Genomic DNA, 21094 nt, shown 5'->3' with positions numbered 1-21094 from the left:
TCCTCCCTCTCTTGTTTTGTGCTATTTTTGCCATACATTTACATATGTGATAAATCCCATTCACTGCTACAAGTTTTGCTTTAGATAGTCTACTATCTTCTAGAGTGATTTAAAAAAAGAAAAAAGTCATACATAATGATAATATAAACCTTCATTCTAACTATTTCTGAATATCTTTATTTCTCATAATATAGGGCTTCTGGTAATGGACTCTTTCAATTTTTGTTTGTCTGAAAACATCTCTATTTTTCCTTCATTTTTGAAAAATATTCTCACTGGGTATACTATTATACTTCTAAGCACTTTGAAGATATCCTTCTATTGTTTTGTAGCCTGCATAGCTTCAAAGAAGTCTGCTGTAATTCTTACCTTTATTCCTCTCTATGTAACATGGGTTCCTCCCTGTCCCTTTTGACTGCCTTCAAGATTTTTTCTTTATTTTTGATATTCAGCAGCTTTAATGTGTTATGTCTAGATGGGAATATATGATTTTTCACATTTATCTTGCTTGGGATTCTTTAAGATTTTTGGAATCATGGTTTAATTCAATAATTTTGGATAATTTGGAGCCATCAAATAAGAAAAACTCAACAAAACTTAATGACTATGGCTTGGGTTAAGAAAATTGAACTTTATATAGTTTGTAAGTGACATACATAAAACAAAATATACCATAAGGCAAAAAAACATTAAACAGGGGAAAGTCACTTTGTATTGAAAAATTGCACATTTACAATGAAGATATAACCTTTGTGTATTAAATGACAAAGATATACAAAGCAAAAGAAATAGGAGAAATCAACAGAAACCAAAATAGTATGAAAATACTTTAACACATGACAGAACAAAAAGCCAAAAAATAAATAAAGTTTTAGGAGTTATAAATTGTATAAATGAAAAATTATTCTGAGAACAGTGAATATACATTTTCCCAGCATCATAGAACCACCTATGACAATTAACTATTAAAAAAATAACCAATTTTTGCAAAATTACCTGTGTAAACATTGTTCAGATTACGTTACTTTACCCATGTAAAACAAAAATAAATAAATAAGCTTATTAGAAAGTGTACATTTAAAAAACCTAGTTACTTAGAAATTTTAAAGCTGTCTTCTAAATAGTGCTTGCATCAAAGAGGAAATAAAATTGCAATTACACACTATTTAAAAGTAATGATGAGAATATTACATTTCACAATCAATGATGAAATCAAAACCCGTAACCCTAGAAAAACAATTATATCCATGAATATGAAAACCCAATTTAGTGAATTAGAAAAGAGAAAACTACAGAATGAATTATTGCAATGTCTGTTTCTTAGAAAAGAACCATGAAATACAGTGGCAAATCAAATCAAGAAAGAGAAAGAAAAAGAGGGCAGTATAATTAGGAATGAGAAAACAAACTAAATGCACAGAGAAAAATATTTTAGGAGATAATATCATATACAAAGCTTTATGCTAATAAATATGAAAACTCATTGGAAATCCATGGTTTTCTAGAAGAATCTAAATTACTAAAAAAAAGTTTCACCCTCACCTGAGGATATGTTTGTTGATTTTAGAGAGAGAGGAAGGGAAGGAGAGAAAGAGAGAGGGAGAGAGAAAATTGTTCAGTTGCCTCCCATTCACACCCTGACCGCGGATGGAACCTGCAAGATTTTGGTGCATGGGATGACAGTCCAGCCAACTGAGTGACCTGGCTAAGGCTAAATTACTAAATTTGACTTAAGAGAAAATAGGAAATCTTAATAGCCCAATAACTAAAGAAGAAATCAGAACAATTTTTTATTTAAAAAAATCAAAAAAGCAATCAAGGAACATGAAATGCAATCCTATTAGAATCAGAGAAAGTGCTATCTAAAATTTAATGCAATGAAAATAAAATCCATAAGATTTAAAAAAAGAGACAAAATTATTATCAATTGCAGATGACATGACTGACAACTTATAAAGAAAAAAAAAAGAAACTGAAAAACTGACCTAAAAAGGGAGTTTATTAAGGTGGTTGAAATCAGATTAATAACCAAAATCACTCACTTTTCTTTATTCTAAGAGGACTTTGAATTCCATCGGTGTCTACTCAGAGTATGGTGTGTGGACAGGCAGCATCAGCGTCAGCTGGGTGCCTTTGAGAGGCAGCATTTCTGGCCCTACTCAGACCTGCTGGATAAGAGTTTGCACTTTATTGATTCCTGTGCACATTACAGTTTGTGGAGCTGTGCCTTCTCCATTCTCACCCACCCTGGGGTGCTTTTATTCTCAGCTTTTCTACCTGCTCTATATGCTACCTGAAGTGCCCATACTTTACACACTCAGATGGGTGGGTCCAATTGTTGGTAAAAATTCTTTTGTGTTGATTATTGTCAATTATTGACACCCTCCACTACCACCATCACCATAAAATAATTTTTCAGAAAAATAAATTATGACAAAAATTTATCAGCACAGTAATTGTTTTTTTCTTAGTAGTTATTTCTACCCAAGTTGTAAAACCAACCGTCTTCCATTTAAAAAAAAGTCTTCTAGAATGTAATCTATTGAGAGCAACATTATTTTGGGGTAACATCGCCTTCCATTAATGAGAAAAAGCAGATTCCAAAAGACAGTACTTTATTATTTTTTGGACTAGCTCAAGTTTGGGCCAGATACTGTGCATTTCATGTGCAAGGTTTCATCGAGCCCTAGCTCCAGCCCTGTGTGGTTGATGCAAAATTATCCCCACTAGCAGATGAGGAAACTCAGCCTCAGAGAGGGGAAGCCACTTGCTCAAGGTCACGAAATATGCATACCACTCTTGTGATACCAAGAGTAGAAAAATGCTGAGAAGTTCAGAGATGAAAGAATACTTCCTTAAGGCAAGAATTTTTTTAACCTGGAGTCTGTGGGAAGAATTCAGGGCATTTGTAAACCCTGAAGGAGGGGGAAAAACCACCTCTCTTTTCATAAATCTGTCACTGAAATTTAGCATTTTCCAATTATAAATGTAGGCAATGAACAATGGAAATATTAGCCATATATGTGACTTTGATACCGAAGAATACCCCAGATGTTTTTATCGAGATATTCTTACAGTTTTTGCTGATGCATTGAAATCTTCTTTGTGTTCAGGGCTACTTTGAAATGAAATTGTCATTAGATTTCCTGCTAGGTTTTACTCCTTAATGGGCAAAGAGATAAATAACTAGGTCACATTAGTTTTTACATTTTGATGATTGCCTTTAATATATTTGGTTTTCTTTAAAATCCTATATACTTTATGTTATGCATTTAGCAATATTTAGCTCAGAAGCATTCCATACTCACTACCAAAGGCATTAAAAAGATAAGTAGCTAAAAACCTTTAAGGCACTAACTCTCCTTTGTAACTGTACTCTGAGTAGGGTTTCATGATCTCCAACAATCCCATCACTGCTGGAGATCCATCTGAGCTCTTGGCACATTCAGGTTTCCTCTGATGTCTAGGTTTTGCTGCCGTCGGAGGGATGGAAGGCCTGGTGGAGAAGTATTTCTTGGCCTTGGCCACCAACCGTACTGAAAACAGCAGCTGTGGGCTTCCCCGAGAAGACGCTTTCCACATCTTCCGAGACCCACTGACATCTGACCTCCCGTGGCCCGGGATCCTATTTGGAATGTCCATCCCGTCTCTCTGGTACTGGTGCACAGATCAGGTATGGGAAGGGCAGTTGGCTGTGCTAGCTCCCTCCAGGACACTCCTGGGAAAGCCTGGGGACTTTCTCCCTCCCACAGTTCTCTCATTTGCCTTTCTCCCCTCTACACCCATCTTCTATAATGCCTTCTTTTCTACTGCTCTACACGTTATCTTACTTCTTGCTCTGCTCACTCAATGGCAAAGCTTAATCCAGCCTGCTGAATGGGAAGATCCAGTAAGTAGAAGAAAAAAGACAATCTAAATGGAGGTTAAAACTACTTACTAGACAAATGCTCACTGGACATTGTCTGTGTACTGGACACTTAGAAATTATGAGTAAACAAATCAGACAGAGCTTGAGGGAGATCCTGGAGCTCACCTTCCTCCAGCTGGGGTAGATAGACATAAGTAAATAAATTATGTGCAATGTAAAAGGTGAGGTGAGATGGGGCTGGAAGTGACCTTTGAGCACAGGTTACAGGAGGGAAAGTGAGGGCCCCATGAGATTGTGGAGGAAAGAGCATTTGCAGCAGAGGGAACTGCCAGAGCACAGGCCACAGGCACATGCATAGCTAGTGTGTGGGGAGGGGAAGCAGAAGACACAACAGTGTGTGCAATAAGTCCCATTTTGTTAAAAGAGAGAGAATAAACTCAATATTTGCATTTTACTTGTATATGCATGAAGAAACTGGATGGATGTACCTAAAATAAGAAAGAGCAGATACATGTGGGCAGAGGCACCAGGGCTGGTGGGGACCATGTCACTGTTCACCTGCTTATATTCTAGGTTTCAAACCCAGCAACTATGTTATCAGTTGAAATGGTTTGCTTTTTCTTTTTCTGTTACATTAACAGCCAGGGCTGCATAGCAGTTTAGAAGCCAAATTGAATAGTTAGAGCTGATGAGACTTTTTAACTAAAGGAAACAGTGCCCAGAATGAAGCCTACGCTCCCCCACAGGCTAGGATGCCTCCACAGGAAGAGCCTAAGTACTATGGCAGTGATGGTGCAATACCCAGACACTGTCCCTTTAAGAGGCAGACCCCCTTCTCCTCCTTAGACGTCTCAGGTGGGAGAGCCCTTGGAGACAGTACAGGTCTAGACTAACAGCATTGGCTTTACAATGAACAGACCTAGAATCCAGTTCAGGTGGCATAATTGAGAGACATGATTTAATATCTCTGAGCCTCTGCTTCCTATTAAGTGGGGTTACTAATAATTACAAAGAGGGGCGCATGAAGAATTTTGGTCATAGTGTTCCTGTTGCAGAGATATTTAATAAACAAACCATTAAAAATATTTACATTTTACTACAGTTTGTTACTGCTCTCAACACAGCTCACCAGCTTACATTGATTGATCTGTACAAACATTTACTTGAGATTCCTCAAACCTTCAAGAGCTGGCATTCTGGTGTGTACCCCCCAAAGGCCACCTCCAGCCCATCCTGTTTGAAGGATCTGGAGACTTAGTCCAAGGGGGATCAACCTCCTTTCAAATGCCAGACAGGGCAAGAGGGTGCAGAGACCCATGCTCCCATGAGACCTGTGACTGTGGTCTTGGCTGCACAGGTGTTGCTGTTGAGCAGGATTCCGTAGACTCCAAAGACTGTTGGTTCACTGTGCATGCTGCACTGGGATGTGCATGTCTTTGCCAGAACTGTATTAGGCTCATTTTAGGACAGAAGAAAGGCAAGGAGACATTCACTGTTTACTAATTGTGAGCTTGTTCCAAGTTCTCCTGGGCAGAGACAGAAGAGGTAAGTAGCAATTGCTAAGATAAATGATGCTCAACCATTTACTAATGCTGTGCCACTTGCCTGTCACTAATCTAACCCTTTTATATATGTATTAAAGCAATTCATTTTCTGAACATTAGTATGAGCCTGGGAGGTTGTTGTACAGGGTGACAACACCCTGGCTCCCAGGGCTTGTGGGATTTTGAGAGGTGCAACTGTCTTGAAACTTACTCAGCTGTCTTTTGAATCTATATCTGGATGCTGTACTCCGAGGGCTAAAACCAGGATTCTTTTCAGTCACAGTTTTGATCTCCAGTAGGAATGGCTTTGTTTTCCAAAGCATAAATGCTTTCCTCTCTTTTTCAAGATGGACTGGCTAGGGTCGAAGCTGCTTTGGCACTTTAATGAAGCATAAAGCAGTATTCTATAGACTCTGATATCCTTATATTTTACAGCTACATTTTTAAGTGTTCTACAAAGCCTCACTAGGTGCATATTTGGAATTCTGAGAAATGACAGATAATAATGAAACCAACTTCTGAACAAAAATACTAACTTTCCAGCTCTGGGTAGAGACCCTCACTGCTCCCCACCTTTCCTCAAATAAGCTGATTCCACATTTAAGGGTCTTTCACTTGCAACATCCAAACAAATATAATTTGTGCATCTAAGTGTATACTTGGTTGCAAGTGGCAGGAAAAAAACCAAACTTAAATTAGCTCATGAAAATGGTGGGGGACTTATTAGCTTATGGAATACAAACTGTAGGAAGTTGAATGAGGCTTCAGAAACTACTGGAACTTATTCTGGTTTCCCTCACAATCATCTTTCTTTCTCACTTATTGACTTCATTGTCTCCATCACAGACCAAGAGCAAAGAAGCTGACAATCCCTAAGTCCCAAATCCAAATATCCAATGCTTGGGCTCTGATTGGCCCAGCTTGGGTCAGGTGCTGACCCCTGGATCAGGCAACTGTGCCCAAGATGATACAGTAGCCATATGAAGAGGGAGTGGACACTGGGGAGATTACCCCATTGATAGTCACTATAAAACAAAAGGGAAGAATTCCAACTTTGTCCTGCTTACCACAGCATCACCAGTATAACAACATTTTACTCCTTCTTGTCCACAGTTCACTGAACCAGCTTAGAAAGGTGCTGGTGACCACCAAGGCCCCTGTAACTTCTTCAGATGCTTCAAGACCCAAAGCTTAAGGAAAAAGTAGAGAAAATTCTGAGCTCATGTAGATTCGATCTGAAGGCTGGAAGAGGCCTTGTGGGGACCAGTCTCCTAGGCAGAAAACACTGTGACAAGTCATTCCCTTTGAAGGGAAGAATCTTGGCAAGACCTAGCTTCACCTCACCCAACAGAGAGCTCTTGAGGCGGCATCAGGATAAGATGTAGGCATACTATACGCAGTAACTACAACTCAGATAGCCCGATCCTTTGGCAGCATTACCTCAGACCCTCTCTCTCTCCCGCTTAACTCCTCACTCCGACCAGACTTGAATGTCTGCATTTCTTGTCTGCCTTCCTTCCTGTTCTTGCTTTCTCTGTCTTGGTCTTTTTAAGACCCTCTCTACTACCAGGTCAAAAATCATTCATGAAAACCAGATACAGACATTTACACCTGCCCAGGTATTGCCCTAAGACCAGCTTCTTGCTTGTATTATTGGTCCAATGTTAGCTGTTTCCACATTCCTGGACTGTGAACATGTTGCTCTCTGATCTGGCTTCCAAGGTTTAATTTTAACTCTTCTATTTTGGTGACCTATTTGAACTTCTTTCTCTAGCTTCATCCAACAACAGCAGTGACAATGATAATAATCACTAGTTCTCTCTTTGCATAAGAACTGCTAGACACCTCAGAATAAGCACTATTATGATCTCCATTTGGCAGATGAGAAGACTGAGGGCTGAGGAATTTAAGAAACTTGTCCAAGCTTACAAAAACCTGATAGAGGAGGATCCACACTTAAGTCTGTCTGCACTTTTAACCACTCTATTCTTTTGCTCCACCTCACCAACTGAGTGTTCTCTTGATTCTGGGGTTTATGCAGAACCTTGTGTTAGAGAGAACCACGCCCCTGCTGCCCATGTGTGCACAAGCCACTGCCTGGCCATCAAGCCCACCATTACCACCTCTCCCTGACAGGCCTCCCCATGGCCTTCCCACCTCAGTAAGGGGAAATCTGCATGTGGTTGTTGCAGGAAGAGCAAATGAAGGAAGATGCATGCCAGACACCATGATGGGTGAGGACCAAGCTCACTAAGGACCTCCTTCCACATTCTGTATTATTCTTTCATTCCTCTCAGTTAACTTGTTTTTTCAACTGAGATGTTTGTTACTGATAAAGCGCCACTTGACCACTCTTCTTTTTAGGGTTTGAAAGTTGCAAAAAACAAACTCCTAATCTGGGTGACCAGATTGAGACAGGGCTCTTCTGAGTTCTGATTGGCTGAATGGGTTTGTCCCATGGGCATAAGTGCCTGCCCTTGAAACTGGTTCACAAGTCTCGGTTTGTGCCGCTGTTACTGCTGTTAGATAGCAAAAGTTGCGGATTTCACATTGAACTTGACCGTTCTGGTGTCTTCTGACAATTGTGTGAGAAGGGCCAGGCCCATGGCTTCTGAGAATGAAATGCCCTCAAACACAAAGTTTTCTCCCAAATAGATGTGCATGTTTGTACTGTGGAACCTAAAAATTATTAGGGCTGTGGTGTGGGGTTGGGGGCAAATCTTACGTCTCGACATTCTTCCCATTAAGTATTCTTTGATGATTTAATGAGGATTCTTAGTTGTTTGCAGGGAAAAAAATAGTTTAAGTCTATGTTTTCTTTAACTTTCATGACTAGGGGGGGCAGAGGTGGATAATAATTAGTATTTATTGGGCAATTACTATTTATGGACTCTATCCTAAATATTCTCCATGGTTTGACTTCATTTAATTGTCAAAACAGTCCTAATATTACCCCCATTATATATATCAGGAAACTGAGGAAAGGATAGGTTAAACTGTTTGTCCAAGACCACACAGCAAATAAGTGGGGAAGTAGGGTTTCTTTCCAGAGTTTGCACGGCTTGATTGAGGGGCTCTAACTATGTCATCAGAAACTGTTTCTCTTTCTCTCCAATTCCTCCTTTCCTTCCTCTGAGATGACTTCATCCTCAGAAGCTTTTCCTGATATGATGGCAGAGATGCAACTGTAGTCTAAGCTGCTCTCGCAGTAGCGGCTGCAGGGGTAGAGTGCCTCTTTCCTTTGTCTCTTTTAGGAGAAAGCTCCGTGTAGAGCTATAATTGGACTACATTGGGTACATACTTTTTCTTAATCAATCACAGTGGCCAGAGAAGTGGAGTAATTCTATGGAGAACTCTAATTGGACAGATCTAACACCAGAATAAAGGAAGGAGATTGAGATGAGGAAAGAGATGCTTCCTCTAAGAGAAGCCAGGAAACCAAGCTCTAAGTCCACTATGCCTACCAAGAAGCTACACATACTTGGTGTGCCTTAAGAGAAAGCCATCTCAGCTTCCAATCATACCACTCTTTTTCAGGTTATTGTTCAGCGGAGTCTGGCTGCCAAAAACCTGTCCCATGCCAAAGGAGGCTCTCTGATGGCTGCATACCTGAAGGTGCTGCCCCTTTTCATGATGGTGTTCCCTGGAATGATTAGCCGTGTTCTCTTCCCAGGTGAGAAGTCAATTGGAAGGAGAGGTCATGTGAGTCGCAGACCCCGAAATGCTAGAAACATATTACTGACTGCTGTAAGGGAATGTGACTGAAACCCCTCCCAGTGACTCAACTGAAGTGTCTCTATCCAGGCATCAACTGACTCTAAACCATTTCCTAACACTGGTTCAATGGGAACATGCCGTAAGTGTCTCAGGTCAAATGGAGTACACACCCACCTGGGACATTGCCTCGACTATTTTTTGTGAAGTCAAGAAGTAGGCTAAAATTTGTGGCTTCAAATGTGAGTTTCCTGAGTCTCACATTAAGAGTTCCTTGTGCTTTAGTGTTTGAGCTCTGTGGTTTGGTAACTTAGGGCAAAGGAACCCTATTGGGGCTATTTTCCTTAACAAAAATAAGGGATATTAGTGCATTTAGAGTACTTGCATTAGTTTTTTTTTCTTTTTGTAATGTGGTAAAGAGATGGAGTTTGTACAGTGGGGATTAAACACGACTAGGGGCAGGGATTGTTATGGTGGGTTACTGGGATGTCAGGAAGTGGTGATCTATACAGAAAAAAGCTTCCTCCCTCATGCCTTATCCTACACGATGTCAAACACAGATAAAGAAAGGATAGAGTGACATGGTTAGTTGGTTGGTCCAGAAGTTTTGTCAAAATAATTCAGGACAATAAGAATTAGGAGGGAACCTTTCTTTTCCTTAAATAAGGAAAGACATTGGTCTAGCAAGATATTATTTGTGCCTCAAGGATAGAAATTATAGAATAGATCCAGCTTCTGAATTTTGTTGCTTTATTTGTTTACAAAGGTTAATACCAACCAGTCTTCAAAGAAAACTGAGGTGAAGACTGATTGCATTAATAATCAAGAACATCTATGTTTGAGATGGGAACATGGTCAAGGCAGCTTTGGGGATTTTCTGTATTTAGGAGATCTTGAATTCTTGATTGTTGGCCAACTTTCAGGCAAGTAAAATCAGTGCAGCCTACAGTGCAGGTTTTCTAACTTTACCAAAAAAAAATAAAAAAGAAAAGAAAGCTCTACCTTTTGTAGCACATGCTTGTGCTCTAAAGTCTAAATCCTCAAAATAAAATGTAAGGAGGGGACTAATAATTCATTATATTGTGTTGCTAATTCCTACTTCATAGAATTATTGTTCGTAATGGGTAAATAGCATATCCTGGGCAGATGAATTCGACCTGGTAGATAAAATTTTGTTTTGGTCAGGTTGCCTATGAATATGGATTTCAAAACAAACACAAAAGCTTAACTTAGGATTTCATTATGTTTCAGAATCATTACTGCCTTAATGTTCACACATCTCTTTAAGTTCTCCTAGTAAAGGAGAAATGCATGTTTGTTTATAGCTTTTTGTACATATAAATGCAGTGATCTATGGCTTTAATTTTTTTTGTTTCTGTGACAGTGTTTGTTGATCCAGCCAATAGAGTTATTTATAGAAAATGGAGCATGTTGTCGTTCTTTATGTATATGGGAGAAATGTTTCCCCAAAAACCTTAGTTACCTGAATTATTCTAAGATTATTTGTAAAAAACTGAAATTTGGTTAGTAAAGAGAAATAAGAATCCCCCCCACAAAAAAAAAATTAGGAGGGAGTCCAGCCAAGATGGAGGTATAGGTAGGTACACTTTATCTCCTCGCATAACCAAAAGAAGGACAACAAATTTAAAAAAACCCACAGAACTGACAGAAAATTGAACTGTATGGAAGTCTGACAACCAAGGAATTAAAGAAGAAACATTCATTCAGGTCAGTAGGAGGAGCAGAGACAGGCAGCCAGGGCAGAGAGGACATGAGGCAAGGTGGTGGCTGGAGGACCAGGTGTTCCCCCATTTGTGTGCTGATAAGCTGGAGGAACAGCTGGGGAGCGAGACAGACCACACCATCCTGGGTTCCAGTGTGGGAAAAGAAGCCTCAGAACCTCTGGAGGTAAAAACCCGTGGGGATTGTGGCTGCAAGAGAAACTCCCAGCCATACAGGAGAGTCTGTTGGAGAGGCCCATGGGGTCCTAGAATGTACACAAACCCACCCACCTGGGAATCAGAACTAGAAGGGCCCAATTTGCTTGTGGGTAGCAGGGGAAGTGACTGAAAGCCAGTTGAGAGCCAAGCAAGTGGCACTGTTCCCTCTCGGACCCCTCCTCCACAGACAGTGTCACAACTCAGTGACCTGGGTTGCCCCATCCTGGCAAATACCTAAGGCTCCGCCCCTTCCAACATAACAAGCGCACTGAGAAAAAGAAATATGACCCAAATGAAAGAACAGATCAAAGCTCCAAAATTAGAACTAAGCAATGAACAGATAGCCAACCTATCAGATGCATAGTTCAAAACACTGGTAATCTGGATGCTCACTGGATTGGTTGAGTATGGTGCAAAATGGAGGAAAAAATGAAGGCTATGCAAAGTGAAATAAAGAAAATTATACAAGGAACCAACAGTAAAGGGAAGGAAACTGGGACTCAAATCAATGATTTGGAGCAGAAGGAAGAGATAAACATTCAACCAGAACAGAATGAAGAAACAAGAATTAAAAAAAAATGAGGAGAAGTTTAGGAACCTCGGGGACAACTTTAAATGATCCAACATCTGAATCATATGGGTACCAGAAGGAGAAGAGGAAGAGCAAGAAATTGAAAACTTCTTTGAAAAAATAATGAAGGAGAACTTCCCTGATCTGGCCAAGGAAATAGACTTCCAGGAGATCCAGGAAGCTACAGGATCCCAAAGAAGTTGGACCCAAGGAAGCACACACCAAGGTACATCATAATTAAGTTACTCAAGATTAAAGATAAGGAAAGACTCTTACAAGCAACAAGAGAAAAGGAGACAGTTACCTACAAAGGAGTTCCCATAAGACTGTCAACTGATTTCTCAAAAGAAACCTTGCAGGCAAGAAGGAGCTGGCAAGAAGTATTCAAAGTCATGAAAAGTAAGGACCTACATCCAAGATTACAGCAAAGCTATAATTTAGAATGGAAGGGCAGATAAAGTGCTTCCCAGATAAGGTCAAGTTAAAGGAGTTCATCATCACCAAGGCCTTATTATATGAAATGTTAAAAGAACTTACCTAAGAAAAAGAAGATCAAAAACTGTGAACAGTAAAGCAGAGGGGAGGGGGAGGGGGAAGAATGGGAGAAAAGATACAGGGAATAAGCAGCATAAATAGTAGGTACAAAATAGACAGGGGAAGGTTAAGAATAGTATAAGGAATGGAGAGAAGCCAAAGGACTTATATGTACAACCCATGGACATGAACTATAAGCGGGGGTGGGGAGGATGCTGGGGGGTGGGCCGTGGAGGGTGGAGGGAAATAAAGGGGAGGAAAAAAATGGGACAACTGTAATAGCATAATCAATAAAAAATATATTTTAATAAAAAAAGAATTAGGAAGGAAGAGGTGGGACCAGAAACAGGGAGCTGTCTGTGGTCCTGGACTTTGGGCTTGTGCTCCCCCAGCCCGGATGGGATGAAGAACCCAGAGAGTCACTGGTTCTGTTTCCAGAGAAGGGGCACCAGTCCTGGAAAAGCCCAGATGGGAGTAAGAACTGGTTTCTGGGTTTTGTGGTGACTTGAAGGAAAATATACAGCTCTTGGGCAAGGCTTGAGATATGAACAAAGAATGTGACTTAAAACAGCCAACACTCATTGTTCTAAGGGCCAGCCCCTGTGCAAAGAGTTTGACAGCAAAATGTAGAGGTTAATAATATAGACTCTGACCTGAACTTCCTGAGCCTGAATCTTGGCTCTGCCCTTTACTAGCTGTGTGACCTCGAATAAGTCACTTATCCTCTTTTAGTCTCTGCTTCCTTATTTGTAAAATAGGAAAAATACTTGCTAAGGTTTAAAGCAGTTCCTGGAACATGGAAAGCACTACACAAAATTCATTCTTATTATTTTATACCTGTCTTATTTCCTTTATTCCTCAAAATAACCTCATGAGGTTATCGTTACTATTATTGTTATTTTCATTTACAGATGAGGAAACTGAAGCTCAGAAAAATTCATTCAGTCATATATTAATTTGTCCATGTGTTCAACAACTATTTTGAGAGCCAGTTTTAGGCCTTATTTTAGAAGACCCAGGGGATTTGTAAGGGAAGAAGACATACAGTATCCCTGCTGCTGTGGGTCTTACATTCTAGTGGGAGAGACAGAAAAGAAAGTAAATAGATAAATGAGATATTTGTTGATTGTGCTAAGTAAGCGCTGTGAGGAAAATTCATAGGGAGATGTCACAGGGAGTGCTGGGCAGGGACCCCTTCTGAAAGAGGCCACAGGGATGGCTTAAAAATATATTTGAGAGTGAAGCCAACCAGTTTAATGATGGATTAGATGTGGGATTAAGGAATAAAAGAGGACTCAATTACTTCTAGGTTAAATAACTTGCTGGAAGTTACATGGCTAGTGTGGGAGAGCTAGGGTTCAAGTCCAGATGCATCTGCCTCCAAAAACTGACTAAATTATGCTGCTGTCTCTCTCAGAAAATCATATTTTAAGCTTTGGCACAATACCCTGGACAGTCAGCCAATCAACAATGTTTTATTATTAAATGAACCTAAGGTTATGTTCTACTCTTCTAAGGACTTTGTAATGTAACAGATGAGTCCTGTACTCATGAAAAAGTAACAGAAAATAGATATCAAAACACTCCAGCATATGATACAACCAATAATCCCAGAAGGTTTAAAAGAGTAGAGTGAAGAGGACACTTCTCAAAGTGTGGTCCTAGTTGCAGCAGTGGCACCTTGGGACCTGTTAGAAATGCAAATTTTCAGGCCCCAAAGCACTACTGAGCCCGAATCTCTAGGGTAGAACCCATAAATCTGTTTTGACAAGCCCACCAGAAGATTGAGAAGCCTTGGCCTCAAGTGCCAGAGTTGGGGAAAAGCCACTGTACCTTTCCATTTCCACTTCACCACATTTTGGCTCCACCAGCTCCCCACTGAATCTTCAACTGGTTCTGGAACTTCCTGAAAGGAGGTTCCAATCCTGAGCTCTCATGAGCCTGGACAGCACCCTCTTCCACTTAGTCCACCTAAGAAATGGCACACACTTTTAAAGAAAATCTAGTGGAAATCAAGAGAGAAGCAAAATAACCCTCAAGACAATAAAACAAAAAAGCCCAGAAACACACCTATTTACAAAGCCACCTGAGCTTTGGAATAAACTAAGGATTTGAGGTCTGTCCATGATACTTACTAGTTGTATGATTTGTGGGAGCTATCTAACCTCTCTGTGCCTTGGTTTACTTGTCTTTGAAAGATGTATAACAATATCTTCCTCAATAAGTAATGAAGATTACATGAGAAGGTGTATGTGTACAGTGTTTATCTGTAGGCTAGAGTCATAGTGAAGGTTGGCATTTGGAAGAAGGAGGTTTGTGTTATGCTTGCATTTGACCGTTAAAGGCCTCATACATTTTAAGCATCAGAGGGCCTGACAAGGGAATCCACTCCAATATGAAATGGTTGATTAATTAATGCAGAAGTGGTGAGCAGATGTTACTGTGTGGTGTTGGCTTCATGAATAACTTAGGTGGGCCAACTAATGTCCCTATGATGAACATATTTTTTAGACCAAACACAATTTTCTACCTCAAACATGGTTGAAGGTTGCATTCCTAGAAGGTTAAACAAAAACTTTGCAGTTAATTAAATACTGCAGAGAGATCTTTGCTTCTTCTCAGTGTCCCTGGAAGAGAGGAGCTTTTAGACAAGAGGCAAAGACCATAGATTTGAATGTAAACATGACCTTTGCCCTACTTGCAAGGCTTCTTACCATGTTCTGGCCATGGGAATGTAACTGTTTTCTAATTTTTTCCCTAAACTTTCTCAGAAGAATCATAAAAAGTCAGGAACTTTGAGCTCTTGAAAGCATTTCTCTCACTCTGGCCAGGAGGCTCAGTTCACTGGAGCATCATTTTGTGCACCAATATGTTGTGGGTTTGATTCCCAGTCAGGGCACATACTTAAGTTGCAGGTTCCATCCCTGGTCAGGGCACTTACAGAAGGCAAAGGACTGATGTTTCACATCATTGTTCCTCTCCTTCTCTCTCTCCCTTCCTCTCTAAAATCCTTGGGTGAGGATTTTTTTTAAAGCATTTTTCTCAACAAGATTGCTTCTTCTCAATACTTCTCATCAAATGTCATCTTTAGTCTACAGTTTTAATTTTGTCTAAGACTGAACCAGAGTTTTGGGAGCATCTACTTTTATTCCATAGCAATTGCTATCACTATTATTAATCATGGCCTCAGCACCCATTTCCTCTCCCATTGATGGATGTTAGTGGAAGGAAGGGTCCTAGATTTGAGAAGAGAGGATAGAGAGTGGAGGAGTTTTACAAAGACCACTTGGCCCTTGGGCTTCCCAATGGATGAAAGGGCCTGAGGCTATTTCTATTTCTTAGGTATTATGCTCCATTAAATGAGAAAATGAAGCTACAATATTGGATTTTTAAATTGCGGTATACTTCAAATGTTAGCATCTATTAAATTAATGGCCTTCATACAGATAAAAAATAGAGACTAAATATACAACCTAACCTGGAGATGTTGTCAAACAGCTGCATTCGAGGTTACTTGTGAACTTGAGGCCCTGATGAAAGGGTCATCATGGTGTTGCTATTGCATGAGAACCAGGGAGAAATGGGCGTGAGCAGCGAAGGGCTCCATGCCCACCCCTAAACTGAAGTAGTTCCTGTTTACCACAGAAGGTGGTCAGGAAGGCAGTGTAACCTGTCAGAATGAGGAAGAAGGACCGAAGCCTTTGGACTGAGCAGAAAGAGGGTCTGGGAGCTATTTAAGGAAGTTATTCCACCTGGCAAGAGACGTGAGAAGTAGTAAGTGGTCAAGCTGGGGTGAATGGTGCTGGCTAGGCATTGAGATAGTGGTAAGGAGTGTCAGTTAGCTCAGAAATGTGGAGCTGATGAAGACAGAAGGTGATGAGAAAGCCATCCTTCACAGGCAGGTGCCAAACCACTGAGACAACATGGAAAGTCTGAAGGTCCTAGTGGCCAGGATGAGGCCCTGCACAGGGTGACTGCCAGCTCATTCAAGATGGAAGAGCATTCACTCCCTTGGCCTTCCTTCTCTGACAAACTGGATTGGGAGTCGGGAGACCTGTGTTTCAGTTCTGACTTGGCTGGGCGATTACAAGTAGGTCCCTTCCTCTCTCTGAGACTTTCTCTTTATCTATGAAATGGTACAGTTAATCTCTGTCTTTCTAAAAGGCTGCCTGTGCTTGCGTGCTTGTGGTGTGTTCATGATACTAAAGGTAGAGATGTAAAATGAGAGGTGCCGGGAAGCCTAGATGAATTTACATGGGAAGATCAGAATGCTGTTCAGGAAAGACAAGAACCAAAAGAGGAAAGAGGAGGTCAGAACCAGCATGGTTGTGTTTTTATGAGTCTAAAGTGAGGAATGACTGTAGAGAAGAAGATGGGAAAAGAGGAATTTAAAACATGTTTGCCATGTGTCAAGTGCTGGCATTCTTCTTTGCAACTCTGTGTCTCGGTTTGGGGGTCAAGGAGATGGAGCCTGAGGTGGGACCTGTGTTGAGACTGGCTACAAGGGTCCTCAGCTTTATCTGAATTACAGTATTACTGTAGTTACAGCTATGGTCATAGCTGGCATGTATTCAGCACTTCCTGTGTGTCAGACCCTGTGCTAAGTGCATTATGTACACCATCTCAGCCCATCTTCACTATAATCTTATGTTATTGTCCAAATTTTACAGATATGGAGCCTGAAATTCAGAAAGGTTAGGTAAGAGGGTCCTGGTTTGTAAAGCCTAGGCTCCTTTTTATTTCATTGAGCCATGAGCTGTCTCTTGATGCCAGCCAGGGTCAGGCCATGTTTGGGCTTGGTCTGGGGCCCTGAGGGTCTGTGAGCTCACCTCTGGGTCTTGTCTTCTCCGCAGAACAAGTGGCCTGTGCAGATCCAGAGATATGCGGGAAAGTCTGTGGCAATCCCTCTGGTTGCTCTGACATTGCATATCCCAAACTTGTGCTGGAGCTCCTGCCCACAGGTAATGTTCCCTCACCCTTGCAGCACCCAGGAGGGAAGAGCTGGCTGGGCTCTTATCTGAGGGACAGGATGGGTGGGTGGTGGGAAGGAATTGGCTCTGGGCCAAGGAACTGAGCTCCAGAGCCAGGGACCCTGAATGAAGCCCAGGCACTGGCTGTGCAGGGGGCTCTGCCCAGCCCCCTGCCCCAGTCCTTCTGCAGGGCTCCCGCTGGAGTTCTGCTTCCTCAGAGTTGAACCTCCTGGGTCAGCTGACTATGGGCCTGGGGTCATGAGATCATGAGTGAAGGCAAGGGCTGTGAGTAGAAAAAGCCTGAGGCCCATAGACCTCCCTTCTGCCCCCAGGGCTCCGTGGGCTCATGATTGCTGTGATGGTGGCGGCTCTCATGTCCTCCCTCACCTCCATCTTTAACAGTGCTAGCACCATCTTCACCATGGACCTCTGGAATCACATCCGGCCTCGGGCATCTGAGAAGGAGCTCATGATTGTGGGCAGGTACGGTCTTCTTGGCTGGGGCTGAGCCAGGGAGGGAAATGTCCAGGTTCCAGGAAGCAGAAAGCCGAGCTCACCCAGGGGCAAAGTCCAGCTAGAAATTTGCCCAGGCTGAGCCTCCTCTGATGGCAATCATGAGGCACATTAGGACGCCGTGTGTAAGTCATTTATTCATTCAAGAGATTTTCGATGAGCAACTACTATGTGCCAGATGCTGGACATAAAGCAATGAATAGAAACAACTCAGTTCTGTATTCATAGAGCTAGAGAAAGGTAAATAACCTGGCAACTATGCCCCCAATAGTGCTATGACTAGGGAGTTAGGAGACCTAGGGTTCGGGGGGGGGGTCCCCAACCCGGACTGGGACCTGAGGGGGGAATAGGAATTGGCCAGGGAGGAGGGTGTCCTGGGTTTCAGAAGGGAAACTTTTCTCTACCAAGACTTCTATGAGTCCTGAAGTCCAACGGGGATATGAAAATGACACAAATGAGTGGCATGTAAATTTTATGTAAAATACATGTAAATAAGCACCTTGGATAAGCTCTGCCCCATAGGAAGGTACACCCTGAGAGAAGTCTCAGCCTCAGGCTAGGGAAAGAGTTCTTAGGTGTGACCCCACAAGCATAGCCATAGAAGAGAAAAATGGTGAATTAGCCGTCACTAAGAAAATGAGGAGACAGGCCACAGATTGAGAGAAAAATATTTATAACCATGTATCTGACAAAGGAGTTCTAATATAGAATAATCTACAAAACAAGGTTGTAATCTAGAAAACTACAGTGAGACACCACCACACACCCACTAGAATGACTATAATCAAAAAAGACAGACAAGGAGCTGAGGAAACTGGGACTCATGCCTTGCAGGTCGTAAAATGGTTCAGCTTTTCAAAAACAGTTTGGCAGTTTCTTAAACAGTTAAAAATATACTTAACCATGCAACCTAGCAACTACAGTCCTAGAAATGAAAACACATGCTTGCACAAAGACTTGCACGCAGATGTTCACAGCAACATTTTTTTACAACAGCCAAAACATAGAAACAATCCAAAGATCCTTGTTCAAGTGAAGGGTGTGGAATGACATGTCCATGGAATACTTGTCAACAATAAAGAGGAGTTAAATACTGATACATGATGCATGGATGAACCTCAAATACATGCTCAGTGAAGGAAGCCAACTGCCAAAGACCACAGATTGCATGATCCCATTTATGTAAAATGTCCATAAGAGACAAACCTACAGAGACAGAAACAGATAAGTGCTTGTTTAGGGTGGGAACAAAAATAACCTGTAAATGGGCTGGGGGAATGAAATGGAGTCATAAATGTTCTAAAACTTGATTGTGGTGATGGTTGCGCAACTCTGGAAATATTCACCAAAAGTTTCTGGCTTGCAACTGCCCCAATAAAGATATAAAAAAATAAGAGAAATGTTCAGGGAAGACAGCAATAATGATGGGTCTCTCTCTGCTTGGCACCAGGGTGTTTGTGTTGCTTCTGGTGTTGGTCTCCATCCTCTGGATCCCTGTGATCCAGGCCAGCCAGGGTGGCCAGCTCTTCATTTACATCCAGTCCATCAGCTCCTACCTGCAGCCACCTGTGGCTGTGGTCTTCATCATGGGGTGTTTCTGGAAGAGGAGCAATGAAAAGGTAGTTGTGCCAGACCCCAGTGCTGCCATGAACATGGGAGAGGGGACCTGAGGATGTCTTGACTTGGGTATTGTTAGGGAGGATGAGTTCTGTGGAAGAAAATACAGGGAGGGTGTTACCTGGCCTTTGAAAATAGCAGCGGGTGTTCTATTTCAATGTACTCTCTTATAGCTGACTTAACAAGGAATGAGTAAATTATATGTGATTAATTATATGCAAAAGATAAACAGAGACGTAGCTCCCACCCTTTTTGAATTACCGACCCCTACAGTGACCATCACTAGAATGAGAAACTCTTGAGATGGCTTGCTAAGGTTTCTGGAGGCCTGAGCCAGCCACCCAACAGCCCTGGATGTCACTAAGATGGCCTTGCTCTGATTTGCAGGGTGCCTTCTGGGGTCTGATCTTGGGCCTTCTCCTAGGCTTGATTCGGCTGGTCCTGGACTTCATTTATGCACAACCGCGGTGTGACCAGCCAGATGAGCGTCCCGCTGTGGTAAAGGACGTCCACTATCTCTACTTCTCCATGATTCTGTCTGCTGTCACCCTGATCACCATGTCCACTGTGAGCTGGTACACAGAGCCACCCTCCAAAGAGATGGTATGCTTGGGTTCGACGCTAGACCCATTGAGACCCTTGGCAGCAAGTGACAGGAGAGGGACCCACAGTGACTTAAGCAAAGAGGATGGCCTGTTCAAAAACTTGAAAAGTCCAGAGTGGAGCATTAGGAATAGCTTGATTTCAAGACTCAGAACAAACCATCAGAACCCAGCTCTCACTATGCTTCTCTTCTCAGGCCCCATGTGGGACTGGCAGCTTCTCAGGATTCATTCTCTCTTATTCTCAGTGAGAGCATAAACATTTTGTCCCAACATTTCCAGCAAAATTCCTGATTCTCATCGATGGAGTCAGCTCAAGACACACATTCACTTGTGAACAAAGTTGGTCCCTATGGCCAGAGAAATGGTTGAGCTTAGTGGCTGATTGCTGGGTCCCATAATACCCCAGGACTGGGGTTAAGCTCTGGGGACAAGCACGAGGCAGGGTTAGGCCCTGACATAAGTATTAGGGTTGTTAAGAAAGGTGAGGAAGTGAGTGTGGGAAGTGCCCACTGGTTCTGAAGCATGCGGGGAGTTGAAGCTTGGAGGAGAATGGAGTGAGAGGGTGAGACTGGGAGCAAACCCAGTCAGACATGAAGGCCGAACTTGGGGCTGGGCAAGGCATCGTAGAAAGGGACGACTGCTAATCTCACAAGCCTTCTCTTTTCCCTAGGTCAGTCGCCTGACCTGGTTCACTCGTCATGACCCCACAGTTCAAAGGGAACAGGTGCCACCAGCAAGTCCCCTGCCTCCTACCTTCTCTCAGAATGGGACGGCAGAGACCAGCAGCACAAACATCCAGTTGGACACTGTTCAAGAAAACATGTCCAAAATGCACAACTGTGAGTTGCCTCTCTCCTCAGTTACAGTAGGTGCTTCAGGAAGCATTATGTGTATAAGGGAAGTTTTTCTATGAAATCACAAGTCATAAAGGGGCAGATTTGGGATTTTGGCATCCCCTGACTCCCAGGGTCTAGTTCTTCCCTACTCTTCAGCCACCGGAAGTGGGTTCTTCAGTAACTTTCAACAGATGCCTCAGGTGGGCAATTTAACACATGCTTGTAGAGATTTCACATAAAAATTCTCAAGTCCCATCTCCTCTTGAAAAATGGGAAGACCTGGCAAGAGTGGGCCCATGTGTCTGCACACGAACCTCGTCTGGAGCTGTGAAACGGATGCCCCTGAGATGTGCCCTTCAGTCAGCCATGGTTGCCACCAGCT

The 21094-nt window shown here is 42.1% G+C and overlaps 1 protein-coding gene across 3 annotated transcripts in view; it reads left to right on the top strand.

Moving 5' to 3' along the window:
* SLC5A11 (solute carrier family 5 member 11) overlaps positions 1-21094 on the top strand; it is a 43784-nt gene that overhangs the window by 22054 nt on the left and 636 nt on the right. For all 3 annotated transcript variants that reach the window (XM_054580945.1, XM_054580944.1, XM_054580943.1), the window contains 7 exons: positions 3468-3673; positions 8950-9085; positions 17025-17132; positions 17474-17624; positions 19105-19273; positions 19659-19874; positions 20547-20715. In XM_054580945.1, the coding sequence (XP_054436920.1) occupies positions 3468-3673; positions 8950-9085; positions 17025-17132; positions 17474-17624; positions 19105-19273; positions 19659-19874; positions 20547-20715 (1155 nt within the window). The remainder of the gene's footprint in view (positions 1-3467; positions 3674-8949; positions 9086-17024; positions 17133-17473; positions 17625-19104; positions 19274-19658; positions 19875-20546; positions 20716-21094) is intronic.

This window comes from Pteronotus mesoamericanus, unplaced genomic scaffold (assembly GCF_021234165.1).
Source record: "Pteronotus mesoamericanus isolate MK-2021 breed Mesoamerican mustached bat unplaced genomic scaffold, CSHL_Meso_final contig_64, whole genome shotgun sequence".
NCBI lineage: Eukaryota > Metazoa > Chordata > Mammalia > Chiroptera > Mormoopidae > Pteronotus > Pteronotus mesoamericanus.
Note: the sequence above shows the minus strand (reverse complement) of the source record. Positions and strands in the feature narration are given on the sequence as shown.